The 14,788-nt window shown below is 38.0% G+C and overlaps 4 protein-coding genes across 4 annotated transcripts; 2 read left to right on the forward strand and 2 right to left on the reverse strand.

The window, feature by feature from the left end:
* Positions 1-269: 269 nt before the first annotated feature.
* On the forward strand, positions 270-1,859 carry LOC103504851 (RNA demethylase ALKBH5-like). Its single transcript, XM_008469150.3, has 3 exons — positions 270-478; positions 829-1,029; positions 1,745-1,859. Exons 1-3 carry the CDS (start codon positions 393-395, stop codon positions 1,857-1,859), a joined length of 402 nt encoding a protein of 133 aa, XP_008467372.1. The 5' UTR covers positions 270-392.
* A 157-nt stretch (positions 1,860-2,016) lies between these two features.
* Positions 2,017-7,493, forward strand: LOC103504852. Its single transcript, XM_026820283.1, has 8 exons — positions 2,017-2,334; positions 2,669-2,869; positions 3,539-3,735; positions 4,334-5,073; positions 5,123-5,598; positions 6,446-6,591; positions 6,867-6,929; positions 7,288-7,493. The coding sequence occupies exons 1-8, from the start codon at positions 2,249-2,251 to the stop codon at positions 7,491-7,493; spliced, it is 2,115 nt and encodes a 704-aa protein (XP_026676084.1). The 5' UTR covers positions 2,017-2,248.
* Positions 7,494-8,739: 1,246 nt separating this feature from the next.
* On the reverse strand, positions 8,740-11,175 carry LOC103504825 (40S ribosomal protein S13). Its single transcript, NM_001297689.1, is given in 4 exon segments — positions 8,740-8,878; positions 9,074-9,239; positions 10,372-10,499; positions 11,153-11,175. Coding segments are annotated over 4 exon segments (456 nt in total).
* A 139-nt stretch (positions 11,176-11,314) lies between these two features.
* On the reverse strand, positions 11,315-12,161 carry LOC103504853 (40S ribosomal protein S13-like). Its single transcript, XM_017449865.2, has 3 exons — positions 12,147-12,161; positions 11,732-11,931; positions 11,315-11,534 (listed from the first exon to the last, which is right to left on the reverse strand). The coding sequence occupies exons 1-3, from the start codon at positions 12,159-12,161 to the stop codon at positions 11,399-11,401; spliced, it is 351 nt and encodes a 116-aa protein (XP_017305354.2). The 3' UTR covers positions 11,315-11,398.
* Between the last annotated feature and the right edge of the window lie 2,627 nt (positions 12,162-14,788).

A 14,788-nucleotide genomic window follows, 5' to 3' on the forward strand; every position in this document is an offset into this window, starting at 1 on the left:
TTATTATTTATCTCATAGACATTTCTTTTCTCTCGCTTAGAATTTACATAGATTTTATTTTATTTTCACTTGTTAAATTCGCCAATTTATTCCCTCAATATTTATTATACTTGTTTGGACATTTATTTCGTTAGAACTAAGTACCTAATTTCCGCGCTACCTAAATTTCGAAAGATTTGCTATTTTACCTCGTTGTTTTAAATACTACCCTCTCAAAGACTTTTTATAGACTATTTGGTTTTAATTCCATTTTTTAATTTAAATTTTTATTACAATTTTAATCGTGTTTTAAAATACCTTTTTTATTGTTTTTGTTTTATTTTAAAAATCTCATAGTTTTTATTTTATTATCGGTTTATCTATTAAATTTAAGATAAATTATCGTGATCATCATGGCTGCATATTTGAGTGAACTTTACAAATGTCAGGTGGTAGAACAGAACTTGAAACTGAAGAATCGTTACTCGAGAAACCAAAGGTAATAAAGGCGAAAATATTTGTCTTGAAAAAGTTTTATAGAGGGAACTGTAACAACGGAGGTCTCATTGTCCCGAAATCCAAGAGAGAAGGATAGGATAGGAGAAAGCCAGCCGTTCCGAGAACGAACCTTATCTGTTCAGGATAAAGTTCGCCCCGGGCGGAAATCGAACCGGCGGCTTAGTGCTTACAAAGCTGACGCTCTACCTTTGAAGCAAACTAGGCTTGTTAGGTACCTAATCTTCTTTTCTTTTTTCCCCTCGGATCAGGCGTTTTAACACTGAAATACCAGGTCGTTCGCGCCGTAGGTAATATTTATTCACTTTTATCAATGTTTCCTCTCATTTTCAGATCGAGTCCATACGACATTGGTCAGAGTAAACATCACGCACGTGAACTACGTCAGAAGATTCTGCAAGGTGTAGATCAGATGAGCTTGTTCTCGCACGAGGAGTGTCTCGTATTAGAGAGAAATATAGACGAAGTGTCCAGTCTAGCAGAGCAGGGTCAATATAAACCATGCACTGTGGACCGTGCACCTCTACGCAACAAGTGAGTTGATTGTTAAGGGCTTAGCTTCTTTTTCTTTGCCTTTTCCCGTGTACAGACGGGGTCGGCGTTTTTCATCAGCCTCTAAATCAGCCCTAACCAGGGTGATTGCTTTGGGCTGATCTTTGGTTTCGGCTACAAATTTTACGAGTAGATGCCCTTCGCACTAAACCTTTGCTATTCTTAGCAAGAGAAATTTGGGCTGGTATACTCCCTGTTTAAAGTCCCCCAGCCAGACTATTATTAAGGGTTTACCGTCACGCCAAACTGCTAGGTTTTTAGTAACGAAGGTTTTACCCTTCATTCGGCGACAAGCTACCCGCCTTCTCACCCATTGCCCAGACGAGCATCCATTGGTATAATAACCAGACGGGCATCCATTGGTATAATAACCACGTGCAATGTTGCTCAACTTCAGTCCTCCTTTAGTATTAGGACCATTGGTAACTAGTGCATTCAAAATCTCCGCTTGGACGGTAGAGCTACTGTCTTGTAAGCGCTAGGTCGCGGGTTAGTTTCCCCCAAGGTGCATTTTATCCTAAACAGATAAAGTTTGGTCTCAGAACGGCTGGCTTTCTCCTCTCCTGTCCTTCTTCTATTTCGGGACGATAAGACACTACTCCAAAACGCTGGACCGTGTCTAAAATTTGATAAGATGGTCTGTACTCGCTAGTTGTTTTATTCTAATTCGTTTCCCGTATACCTATTGTATTTCCAGATATTTCTTCGGCGAGGGTTACACATATGGTTCGCAGCTAGTGAGGAAAGGTTTGGGTAATGAGCGTCTCTATCCAGAGGGTGAAGTAGATCCTAGACTGTCTCTAGGTCTGTAATTGGCTGACATTGGACTCGCATGGTCTGTGTCGTACCCATCCCGTAGTATGCCATTTATTAGATCAAGATGAGAAGAGACAATTCTCGCACTTCCCTTTTTAAGTGCTGGATCGACACGAGAACAATAACCTGTAGAAATAAGTGTTTTTAAGTACCTACTTTCCACGCTGCCTAAATTTGAATACCTCGTTGTTTTAAATATTACCCTCTCAAAGACTTTTTATAGACTATTTGGTTTTAATTCCATTTTTTAATTTAAAATTTTATTACAATTTTAATCGTGTTTTAAAATACCTTTTTTATTGTTTTTGTTTTATTTTAAAATCTCATAGTTTTTATTTTATTATCGGTTTATCTATTAAATTTAAGATAAATTATCGTGATCATCATGGCTGCATATTTGAGTGAACTTTACAAATGTCAGGTGGTAGAACAGAACTTGAAACTGAAGAATCGTTACTCGAGAAACCAAAGGTAATAAAGGCGAAAATATTTGTCTTGAAAAAGTTTTATAGAGGGAACTGTAACAACGGAGGTCTCATTGTCCCGAAATCCAAGAGAGAAGGACAGGATAGGAGAAAGCCAGCCGTTCCGAGAACGAACCTTATCTGTTAAGGATAAAGTTCGCCCCGGGCGGAAATCGAACCGGCGGCTTAGTGCTTACAAAGCTGACGCTCTACCTTTGAAGCGTACCTAATCTTCTTTTCTTTTTCCCCCCGGATAAGGTGTTTTAACACTGGAATACCAGGTCGTTCGCGCCGTAGGTAATCTTTATTCACTTTTTATCAATGTTTCCTCTCGTTTTCAGATCGAGTCCATACGACATTGGTCAGAGTAAACATCACGCACGTGAACTACGTCAGAAGATTCTCCAAGGTGTAAATCAGATGAGCTTGTTCTCGCACGAGGAGTGTCTCGCATTAGAGAGAAATATAGACGAAGTGTCCAGTCTAGCAGAGCAGGGTCAATATAAACCATGCACTGTGGACCGTGCACCTCTACGCAACAAGTGAGTTGATTGTTAAGGGCTTCTTTTTCTTTGCCTTTTCCCGTGTACAGACGGGGTCGGCGTTTTTCGTCAGCCTCTAAATCAGGCCTAACCAGGGTGATTGCTTTGGGCTGATCTTTAGTTTCGGCTACAAATTTTACAAGTAGATGCCCTTCGCACTCAACCTTTGCTATTCCTTTAGCAAGGGAAATTTAGGCTGGTACTCGTACTCCCTGTTTAAAGTCCCCCAGCCAGACTATTATTAAGGGTTTAACGTCACGCCAAACTGCTAGGTTTTTAGTAACGAAGGTTTTACCCTTCATTCGGCAACAAGTTACCCCCGCCTTCTCACCCAGCCGGTAAATACGATTGCCCAGATAGTCATCCATTGGTATAATAACCACGTGCAACGTTGCTCAACTTCAGTGATCCTTTAGTCCTAGGATCACTGGGATCGGGCGGGACGATAAGACATTACTCCGAAACGCTGGACCGTGTCTAAAATTTGATAAGATGGTCTGTACTCGCTATTAGGTTTATTTTAATTCGTTTTCCTTATACCTGTTTTGTTTCCAGATATTTCTTCGGCGAAGGTTACACCTATGGTTCGCAGCTAGTGAGGAAAGGTTTGGGTAATGAGCGTCTCTATCCAGAGGGTGAAGTAGATCCTATCCCAGCCTGTGTTTCCAGATATTTCTTCGGCGAGGGTTACACCTATGGTTCGCAGCTAGTGAGGAAAGGTTTGGGTAATGAGCGTCTCTATCCAGAGGGTGAAGTAGATCCTATCCCAGCCTGGATTCAATCCCTGGTCATTACTAAACTAGAGCAGATGGGAGTGGTACCACCCAACTATATCAACTCCGCTGTTATCAATGATTATCAACCAGGTGAGTGCATTGTCGAATAATAATTGTCATTGCCAGATGATCAGGACCATAAACGGATGTTGCTTCATTTTTTCGAGTACCTACTATGAACAGGAAATTTCAACAATTTGAATAGGTAATGTGCATTACCTATTCAAATTTTACGCTCTTATGATTTTAAAAAGACGTACCTACTACCTAAAAGGCGTTTTGATTTTTGAAATAGGTTTAACAGAATAAGGAACTGTATTACTGTAACTGCTAAGGTCTTAGCGTCCCAGAAGCATCGAGATCTTTTCACTGTGCAGGATAAAAGTGTAAGCGCTAGGTCGCGAATTCGATTCCCGCCCGGGTATCACAGCATTTCTCATCTACTCGTATTCTCATTTTACTCTAGTTATGTATGTCGCCAACGGTGCTGCTCGATTAAAGTAGCTACTCATCTGTCCTCACGAGGCTGAGTGCACCCCGAACTCCAAGCACAGAGGCGAAAAAACTTCGAACCCGGCGTGCAAGCCTCGTGTGATACCCACTCGGCCACGGAATCAACCATACTTCCAGTAATAGAGAATAGTTTGTTGTGTTGCCGATGTTTAATCCGGATTATTTTATCCCTCAGGTGGCTGTATCGTCTCTCACATTGATCCCCCACACATATTCGATCGTCCCATCATCTCATTATCCCTGTTCAGTGACAGTGCTCTCTGCTTTGGCTGCAAGTTCAACTTCAAACCTATCCGTGTATCTGAGCCCGTCCTATATCTTCCTGTACAGCGTGGGTGTGTTACGTTACTCCGGGACTTTGCTGCTAATGGTATCACTCACTGTGTTCGCCCTCAGGATACACAACACCGCCGTGCTGTCATACTACTGAGGAGAGTATTACCACATGCACCACGACTGACATTGTCCCAGACACCTCGTGTTAAACCTTACCATAGTCTGTATGATGTACAGGCCAGGGAGAGTGGAGGATACTTCAGGAGTAGTATTGAGACTTACAACAACAATGAGAATCATAGCAACAAGAACACTAGCAATGGTCTGGATAGTGTTGAAACATATTATAACAATAACAAGATGGAAAACTATCAGAACAGTAGCAACCATGGCTTGAGTAGTAATGAAACTTACAACACTATCAGCGTACAGAAAGGTAGAGACTCGGAGCAAACACATAGTGAACTCAACAACACTGGTCCTTATACACGGACATACACACAAACCAACGAAGTTGCCTCATACAACACGAAATATAGCACTAAACAATCTGACGATAATATTCAGGATAGCTACGATATACCGCCGTGCTGTCATACTACTGAGGAGAGTATTACCACATGCACCACGACTGACTTTGTCCCAGACACCTCGTGTTAAACCTTACCATAGTCTGTATGATGTACAGGCCAGGGAGAGTGGAGGATACTTCAGGAGGAGGATTGAGACTTACAACAACAATGAGAATCATAGCAACAAGAACACTAGCAATGGTCTGGATAGTGTTGAAACACATTATAACAATAACAAGCTGGAAAACTATCAGAACAGCAGCAACCATGGCTTGAGTAGTAATGAAACTTACAACACTATCAGCGTACAGAAAGGTAGAGACTCGGAGCAAACACATAGTGAACTCAACAACACTGGTCCTTATACACGAACATACACACAAACCAACGAAGTTGCCTCATACAACACGAAATATAGCACTAAACAATCTGACGATAATATTCAGGATAGCTACGATATCAACAACAACGAAACCTATGATATAAACAACAACTCTTCCAACTATAAAATTAACCGTGAGCCTACAGAACCGCAATATTCCAAACCAACTGAGTCTTATTACAACACTAGTACTTACAATAATCACACTGGGTACAACTCTAACCCAATGGGTCCCAAGTATACACAACAAAATCACCTTGGTCAGTTTTTCAGAACACAAACTCCACAGAGAAACGAGAATCACAACACAAATAAAGCTTCTTTTTCTTTGCCTTTTCCCGTGTACAGACGGGGTCGGCGTTTTTCATCAGCCTCTAAATCAGCCCTAACCAGGGTGATTGCTTTGGGCTGATCTTTGGTTTCGGCTACAAATTTTACGAGTAGATGCCCTTCGCACTCAACCTTTGCTATTCCTTTAGCAAGGGAAATTTGGGCTGGTATACTCCCTGTTTAAAGTCCCCCAGCCAGACTATTATTAAGGGTTTACCGTCACGCCAAACTGCTAGGAAAAAAAAGCGCTTTAAAGGAAAAAAAAAAACTGCTAGGTTTTTAGTAACGAAGGTTTTACCCTTCATTCGGCGACAAGCTACCCCCGCCTCCTCACCCATTGCCCAGACAGGCATCCATTGGTATAATAACCAGACAGGCATCCATTGGTATAATAACCTCGTGCAACGTTGCTCAACTTCAGTGATCCTTTAGTCTTAGGACCATTGGGATCTAGTTCATTCAAATGCTATCCCCGCTTAGACGGTAGCGCTCCTGTCTTGTAAGCGCTAGGTCGCGGGTTACTTCCCCGGCCAGGGTGAACTTTATCTTAAACAGATGAGGATCGTTTTCGGAACGGCTGGATTTCTCCTCTCCTGTCCTTCTTCTATTTCGGGATGATAAGACACTACTCCGAAACGCTGGACCGTGTCTAAAATTTGATAAGATGGTCTATACTCGCTATTAGGTTTATTTTAATTCGTTTTCCTTATACCTGTTGTGTTTCTAGATATTTTTTCGGCGAGGGTTACACATATGGTTCGCAGCTAGTGAGGAAAGGTTTGGGTAATGAGCGTCTCTATCCAGAGGGTGAAGTAGATCCTAGAGATAATTGGAGTCAAAGTCTAGGAGCCGAGTGGCACTTGAGTGTTGTGGGTTAGCCCACCTTACCATCTTCATAACTTTATAACTACAGCTGACATTGTTATAATTCATCTACCAGCAGATAGAGGGCATTTCAGGCTGTGGGTTAGTCCAAAAAACTGAAAAAATCCAAAAATGTGGGTTAGTCTAGTTTACTTCTTGGCCCCTCATATCAATAACATCAATCATTTATGAAAAAAAAGTATTTATTTTAAGAGGGGGCTAACATCTTAGGTCTTTGCCCCTCTTTTATGGGTTTAGTTATTTCATTGCTATTTGTAAACTAGAGCAGATGGGCGTGGTACCACCCAACTATATCAACTCCGCTGTTATCAATGATTATCAACCAGGTGAGTGCATTGTCGAATAATAATTGTCATTGCCAGGCTAGTTAGCTTGGTTGGTAGCGCGGCTGCCTCGTAAGCGCTAGGTCGCGAATTCGATTCCCGCCCGGGTATCACAGCATTTCTCATCTACTCGTATCCTCATCTTACACTAGTTATGTATGTCGCCACCGGTGCTGCTCGAGTAAAGTAGCTACTCATCTGCCCTCACGAGGCTGAGTGCACCCCGAACTCCAAGCACAGAGGCGAAAAAACTTCAACCCTACCGGGAATCGAACCCGGCGTGCAAGCCTCGTGTGATACCAGTAATAGAGAATAGTTTGTTGTGTTGCCGATGTCTAATCCGGATTATTTTATCCCTCAGGTGGCTGTATCGTCTCTCACATTGATTCATTTGTCAAACCGAAACCTAGGACCTTTGATGCTAAACCTAACCTAGGGGGTACTTTCAATGCCAAACCTCAGCCAGGGACTCTCTTTGCTAAGCCATTGAATATCTTGAATAACAAACCTACACCAAACGTATTAGATGATAGAAACCTAGGACCTTTGATGCTAAACCTAACCTAGGGGGTTCCTTCAATGCCAAACCTGAGCCAGGGACTCTCTTTGCTAAGCCATTGAATATCTTGAATAACAAACCTACACCAAACGTATTAGATGATAAATCAAACCTAGGGAACGTATATGATAATGTAGGTTCTAGTGATAAGAATCGAGTTCCACTTTACTTGAGGAAATCACAGAACATGACCAATACAACAGGTATTAAAGAACAGGATCAGCGTGTAAGATCTGTTAAGACCCAACAGTCCAATGGTTTGAAGTTGACTTATAATCTGGCGGATTTGAATATCAATATTTCTCTTTTTGATTTCATGAAGGACATTCATTTTTCAACACAACTGTAGAGTTTGAAGGCCAGGATAAGTTGGGAGAAATTTTCTTCTTTTTTTATAGGATTGGATTCCCATCCAGTTGCAATGTCTAACCAAAGTTTTATTCATATTTTATGGAAAATGTTTCTTATCATTATTAAATTTGTGTTATTAAAACGAGTTTTATTTAGGTTTAAAAATTTCGAGAGAAAAATCTTGATTTTTATATTTTAATCTGAAGTCAGGTTGTTTTCTATGAATTGAAATTATTTATTACAAAGATTAGATAGGGACTTATTTATTTTAATTTGTTTTGTTGTGGATATTTTAATAAAGTTTATTTATCAGTACTAAAAGATTAACTTGATAAAATGAATATCAGAGTTTTTATTTTATAGGTTTATCTATTAACTAGTTATTTGATTAAAAAAAAAAAAATGCTGAATATGTATTAGGAATGGCTTTTATTCCAGTAATCGAATCCATTACACCCAGTTACATGAATTTCAGTGTACATGTGTACTAGACTCTTGAAGTCTTCAGTGTACCAGTATCTTTTCACTGTGCTCTCAGATTACCTAGGTAGTAATTCAGAATTCCTTTCAGAGGACACTTGAATTGTTAGAATTTTAGCATCCAGAAGCCCCACAAGATGAATTTTATATCTAAATCCTCTCCTAGTCCTAAATCTGAAACCCTCTAATATGAACTATGAAAATAACAAGAAACCAGATTTTAAATATCATTTTAGCATCCAGAAGCCCCACAAGATCAATTTTATATCTAAATCCTCTCCTAGTCCTAAATCTGAAACCCTCTAATATGAACTATGAAAATAACAAGAAACCAGATTTTAAATATGGTACAGAGTCATATATCAAAACAAAGATTTTATTGAAAACAAGAAAGAAGAATACAGATAATCTTAAATCCTAGTCTTAGGCTACCAGAGCGGAGGCTGTGGCACTCTCGTATTTCCAGTTGGGTGGTAGAACTGCCTTGGTTTTGTAGTAACGTGCGAGTCTGTGGATACGGGATTCTACCAAGATCAAACGGAATTTGGAATCTTTGTCTTTCCTGAAACACAAATTTGGATTAAATCAATTAATGTGGAAGAAAGTACATGGAAAGCTTTTTTTTTATCTTTTTAACTAGGAAAATATGACTTCTTAAATTAAATCAGGTTATTTCCAATGAACATTTGTTTATTTAGGTGAAGCACAAAGGAAACAGGTAGTTTGTGATCTAAAATTATAAAAACAAAATACAAACCTGCTTCTTTCCAAGTGCTTGCGGATAGCAACAGCCTTCTTGATCAGACAGTACAAATCTTCAGGTAGGTTAGGTGCGAGTCCCATGGCTTTCATGATACGGAGGATTTTGTTTCCGGAGACAAATCTGACCTGGGCCACACCATGGGAATCCCTCAAGATAACACCTGAAAAATACAGGAAAGAAATATTAGAGCTTTGCTATCCATTTAGCTGTGTTTTGAACAGGTGCTGAGATGAGCTCGGACGACGTGACTACATAACTGTGTCCCTGCACAATTTTAAAATCCATGTCTATATTTATTATTGGTGTACTTGTAAATTGCTTGGATTCTTTAATACTGAATATAAATGAAAGTATAAGTATCAAAAGCTGTTCCACTCGCAATGCAAATGCTAGTTCATTCGAGGCATGGATCAAAAAAAAGTGAAAAAAGGCATGGCCGAAAATCTCGGATTTTATACAAAATTAAAAACATAAACCAAAGATCAAAAATTAGGAGGAGCGAGGAAAAATTTACTACCCTGCACTAACTCTTGCACTCTGAGTAATTCTTAAGGACGATATCTTACGATCATAGGAATTGATTCATAACTACAGGATCGGTTTAGCTTTTGGCCCCTCGCAAAATCATTTATTTTGTCACACGACTATCCATAAAAGGAATATACCTACCAAATTTTCAGCTTTAGCTGGTTTGTGTTCTCGAAATGAACAGTCAATGTGTCGAAACTGTAAATGAGTGAATGCGACCATTCTAAAAGTGGATTGGTCACCAAGGGTGAACTTTCACTTAATTTCAGTTCCGTATAAAAGTTCATAAAATTGGATTACATCAGAAAACATCCGGGGGGGGGAAAAACCCCGGGTTTTTTTTTTTTTTTTTTTTTTTAAGAAAAATAAACAAAAAACATCGTCACTTGATTTTTTATTTTTTTTTTAATTTCCCGGGCACAATTTGACTGAGGCGCTTCTTGAAAATACCCGGGTATTTATAAAAATTGGGTATTTACCCCAAAAATAAGTAACCGGGTATTTACCCATCACTAGCCCACACCATGGGAATCCCTCAAGATAACACCTGAAAAATACAGGAAAGAAAAATACAGTCCAGTTTACCTCTTGGCCCCTCATATCAATAACATCAATCATTTATGAAAAAATAAAGTATTTATTTTAAGAGGGGGCTAACATCTTGGGTCTTTGCCCCTCTTTTATGGGTTTGGTTATTTCATTGCCATGAAAGTTTAGGTAGATATGGGATGTACATATTTCTTTGAAAAAGAAAACATATTTACCAATTTGAGATGGGGTCAATCCTTTCTTGGACAATTTGAAAATGTGATCCTTGACATCCTCAGAGGTTAATTTCAGCCAGTTTGGGACACTTCTTCTGTAGGGCAGAGCTGACTTGGAGATACCCTTTCTGAAATACAAGACATAAGAAGAGGTTTACTTCTTGGGCTAATTTAGTGATTATTTGAAGGTTAGAGTGGTTGATGGTCTCTTCCTATTCTGAGCTAGTGTAAGGTCTGTAGGACCATCACTGACCACTGAAATTAGTAACAAACTAAGGTGTCACTAATGTAATGGAATAGATGTAATTTATGGGAGAAAGGTACTCTTCCTTTAGCTCAAATGCTGTAAAATAGACCCTATCCTACTGGACGGAGGGCTAGTACCGTGGAAGTGTTTTGAGCACATTTTACTGAAGGAATCGATACTGAAATACAAGACATAAGAAGAAGTTTACTTCTTGGGCTAATTTAGTGATTATTTGAAGGTTAGAGTGGTTGATGGTCTCTTCCTATTCTGAGCTAGTGGGACTAGTGTAAGGTCTGTAGGACCATCACTGACCAATGAAATTAGTAACAAACTAAGGTGTCACTAATGTAACGGAATAGATGTAATTTTGGGTAGAAAGGTACTCTTCCTTGAGCTCAAATGCTGTAGAATAGACCCTATCCTACTGGACGGAGGGCTAGTACCGTGGAAGCGTTTAGAGCACAGTTTACAGAAGGATTCGATGGTGGGGGTTCGAGTAACCAATTTTCACGGTAAATACTGACAAAAACTTACCCAGGAGTGTGCATACGACCCATTTTTAAGCTTTTTTTATTGTAAAAATTATCATCCAGAAGCCCCACAAGATCAATTTTATATCTAAATCCTCTCCTAGTCCTAAATCTAAAACCCTCTAATATGAACTATGAAAATAACAAGAAACCAGATTTTAAATATGGTACAGAGTCATATGTATATCAAAACAAGAAAGATTTTATTGAAAACAAGAAAGAAGAATACAGATAATCTTAAATCCTAGTCTTAGGCTACCGCGGAGGCTGTGGCACTCTCATATTTCCAGTTGGGTGGTAGAACTGCCTTGGTTTTGTAGTAACGTGCGAGTCTGTGGATACGGGATTCTACCAGGATCAAACGAAATTTGGAATCTTTGTCTTTCCTGAAACACAAATTTGGATTCAATCAATTAATGTTGAAGAAAGTACATGGAAAGCTTTTTTTTCTTATCTTTTTAACTAGGAAAATATGACTTCTTAAATTAAATCAGGTTACTTCCAATGAACATTGTTTATTTAGGTGAAGCACAGAGGAAAACAGGTAGTTTGTGATCTAAAATTATAAAAACAAAATACAAACCTGCTTCTTTCCAAGTGCTTGCGGATAGCAACAGCCTTCTTGATCAGACAGTACAAATCTTCAGGTAGGTTAGGTGCGAGTCCCATGGCTTTCATGATACGGAGGATTTTGTTTCCGGAGACAAATCTGACCTGGGCCACACCATGGGAATCCCTCAAGATAACACCTGAAAAATACAGGAAAGAAATGTTAGAGCTTTGCTATCATTTAGGGTGTGTTTATGAACAGGGCTGAGATGAGCTCGGACGACGTGAGATAGCTGTCCCGGCGGCAATTTTTAAAATTCATTTTAATTAGAGCTTTGCTATCATTCACTGTTTTTTAACTCCTGCCAACATAAATGTTTACCTACAAAACAAAACAATGTCTGTTTTTAAATTACAGTAGAACCCTGATTTTATGAACCAATTGGGACCAAGGGTAGTTTCATTAAATTGGGGTTCCATATAAAAGTTCATAAAATCAGGGTTACATTAGAAAACATGGTTAATTTTCAACATTAAATGCTTAATTTTTTTTTTTTTATTTTTTATTCACTCTCGGGGCTAACTTTATCCTAAACAAATAACGCTCGTTCTCGGAACAACTGGCTTTCTCGTATCCATCCCCCATTCTCTCTTCGATTTCGGGACGATAAGACTTCCGTTCAACAGAAACCGGGTACTCCCTAGTAAGATACCTCTACAGTAATTACATTATTTTGGACACAAAGAGTAGTCCATAACACGTAACCGAATTGGTTCGTGTAAGATACAAAGGCAAGGCGTGCCAGATGATAAATCCACTACGAAAAAGACTTGGGGGAAAAAAAGAAGAAAACATGGACAGAGATTTATTTAGAAAAAAAGGTTGAAACATTGGCAAATTCTTTATTTCATCTCAATTCAATAAATAACATTGAACAATGTAAAAAATAAATGAAGGAAAAAAATCACAGGTTACATGTTAAAAAATAAAATCCACAGTGTTCTGACATAATAAATACGTTTACTATCTAACTTAACTGATTACCTATATTGTTTTAATTATTAACTTACCTAATACATAAAATTACCACAAGAGAGTATAATATGTTCTCAAAACCGTCTTAACAGTATATACATGTGTAATGTGTATTTTTGAGTAATGGCATAATGGTTAGGTGGAAAAATTTGCGTGTTTTTCATGCTGAATTGAATGATTAGGTAGGTCATAAGTAAAACGTGTCAGTTTTGTTAAAAGAAAACATATAAATCAGTCTTGATTAGGAATTAAATTATGAAAAAATGGTAGGTAATTCTTTGTTAACTCACCTAATACATAAAATTACCACAAGAGAGTATAATATATTCTCAAAACCGTCTTAACAGTACATGTGTAATGTGTATTTTTGAGTAATGGCATAATGGTTAGGTGGAAAAATTTGCGTGTTTTTCATGCTGAATTGAATGATTAGGTAGGTCATAAGTAAAACGTGTCAGTTTTGTTAAAAGAAAACATATAAATCAGTCTTGATTAGGAATTAAATTATGAAAAAATGGTAGGTAATTCTTTGTGAATAAAAAAACACAGAGGTACAAATTAAAAGAGAGATTTAATGTTTATATGAGCACATGATAAGATATAGATAGAACTAGGCATGTGTTACCATCCACTCTTTAGAAGTTTGAAAAGTCGTTGGTAAAAACCAGCAAAAATTGAGTAGTCGTACAGCAATTAACTTACCTAATACATAAAATTATTAAATTACCACAAGAGAGTATAATATGTTCTCAAAACCGTCTCAACAGTACATGTGTAATGTGTATTTTTGAGTAATGGCATAATGGTAAGGTGGAAAAAGTTGCGTGTTTTTCATGCTGAATTGAATGATTAGGTAGGTCATAAAACGTGTCAGTTTTGTTAAAAGAAAACATATAAATCAGTCTTGATTAGGAATTAAATTATGAAAAAATGGTAGGTAATTCTTTGTGAATAAAAAAACACAGAGGTACAAATTAAAAGAGAGATTTAATGTTTATATGAGCACATGATAAGATATAGAACTAGGCATGTGTTACCATCCACTCTTTAGAAGTTTGAAAAGTCGTTGGTAAAAACCAGCAAAAATTGAGTAGTCGTACAGCAATCACCACTCTTTAGAAGTTTGAAAAGTCGTTGGTAAAAACCAGCAAAAATTGAGTAGTCGTACAGCACAATAGAAATAATCAAGTTATAAACATGATAGGCATGTGTTACCATCCACTCTTTAGAAGTTTGAAAAGTTGTTGGTAAAAACCAGCAAAAATTGAGTAGTCGTACAGCACAATAGAAATAATCAAGTTATAAATGCCTACCAAATATTAATAAATACCTTAAGGTAAAATGAAGCCCTATTCCCGACACTGGATCAGGTTTTGCCATGCGCTAAATGCCAGACAAGTTATCAAACCATAAAACAAATGTATTTTATTTCAACCTTTATTCTTATAGTTTTCAACGTAAAAAAAGAAACTGTGGAATTTTTGGATAGGAATTGAGATTGAGACACTTAAAATCAAAATGGAAACGAATAACAAAGTTGGAAAAAGAAGAAACTAATAACAAGAATGAGAATTTATAGCATGGTACTTTGCTTAAGCTCGAGGACATTATGAATTCCATCTTGAAAGATCTTGAAAAGTAAAAGTAAAAAAAAAAACACCTGGATAAATTTTATGACTTCAGTTGGACTCGAACCACCAACCTCCAGACGCTAACCACTACACCACTGAGGTTGGTTAAGAAGGAAGAAGTAAAGGATCAGGAAAACAAATCACTGATAAGGATAAGGAATAATATGATGTTAAAAAAAAAACACCTGGATAAATTTTATGACTTCAGTTGGACTCGAACCACCAACCTCCAGACGCTAACAACTACACCACTGAGGTTGGTTAAGAAGGAAGAAGTAAAGGATCAGGAAAACAAATCACTGATAAGGATAAGGAATAATATGATGTTAAGGCAGCAAACAAGCCTATAATAATATAAGTAGTAGATAGGTACTTATAGGATACATAGCATAGGATGTACAATGTACATACCTACTTTAGATAG

Source organism: Diaphorina citri, unplaced genomic scaffold (assembly GCF_000475195.1).
Source record: "Diaphorina citri unplaced genomic scaffold, Diaci psyllid genome assembly version 1.1 scaffold135, whole genome shotgun sequence".
Taxonomy (NCBI): Eukaryota; Metazoa; Arthropoda; class Insecta; order Hemiptera; family Psyllidae; genus Diaphorina; species Diaphorina citri.

What these genes read in the sequence shown, in the direction of transcription:
- LOC103504851 (XM_008469150.3), top strand. Translation starts at nt 393, where the DNA reads ATGGCTGCATATTTGAGTGAACTTTACAAATGTCAGGTGGTAGAACAG. An exon ending in CGTTACTCGAGAAACCAAAG is followed by an intron (nt 479 to 828) that starts GTAATAAAGGCG and finishes TCTCATTTTCAG; the next exon opens with ATCGAGTCCATACGACATTG. An exon ending in CGTGCACCTCTACGCAACAA is followed by an intron (nt 1,030 to 1,744) that starts GTGAGTTGATTG and finishes TTGTATTTCCAG; the next exon opens with ATATTTCTTCGGCGAGGGTT.
- LOC103504852 (XM_026820283.1), top strand. Translation starts at nt 2,249, where the DNA reads ATGGCTGCATATTTGAGTGAACTTTACAAATGTCAGGTGGTAGAACAG. An exon ending in GTGGCACTTGAGTGTTGTGG is followed by an intron (nt 6,592 to 6,866) that starts GTTAGCCCACCT and finishes TTTGTAAACTAG; the next exon opens with AGCAGATGGGCGTGGTACCA. An exon ending in TATCAATGATTATCAACCAG is followed by an intron (nt 6,930 to 7,287) that starts GTGAGTGCATTG and finishes TTTATCCCTCAG; the next exon opens with GTGGCTGTATCGTCTCTCAC.
- LOC103504853 (XM_017449865.2), bottom strand. An exon ending in AAGCACTTGGAAAGAAGCAG is followed by an intron (nt 11,535 to 11,731) that starts GTTTGTATTTTG and finishes TTTGTGTTTCAG; the next exon opens with GAAAGACAAAGATTCCAAAT.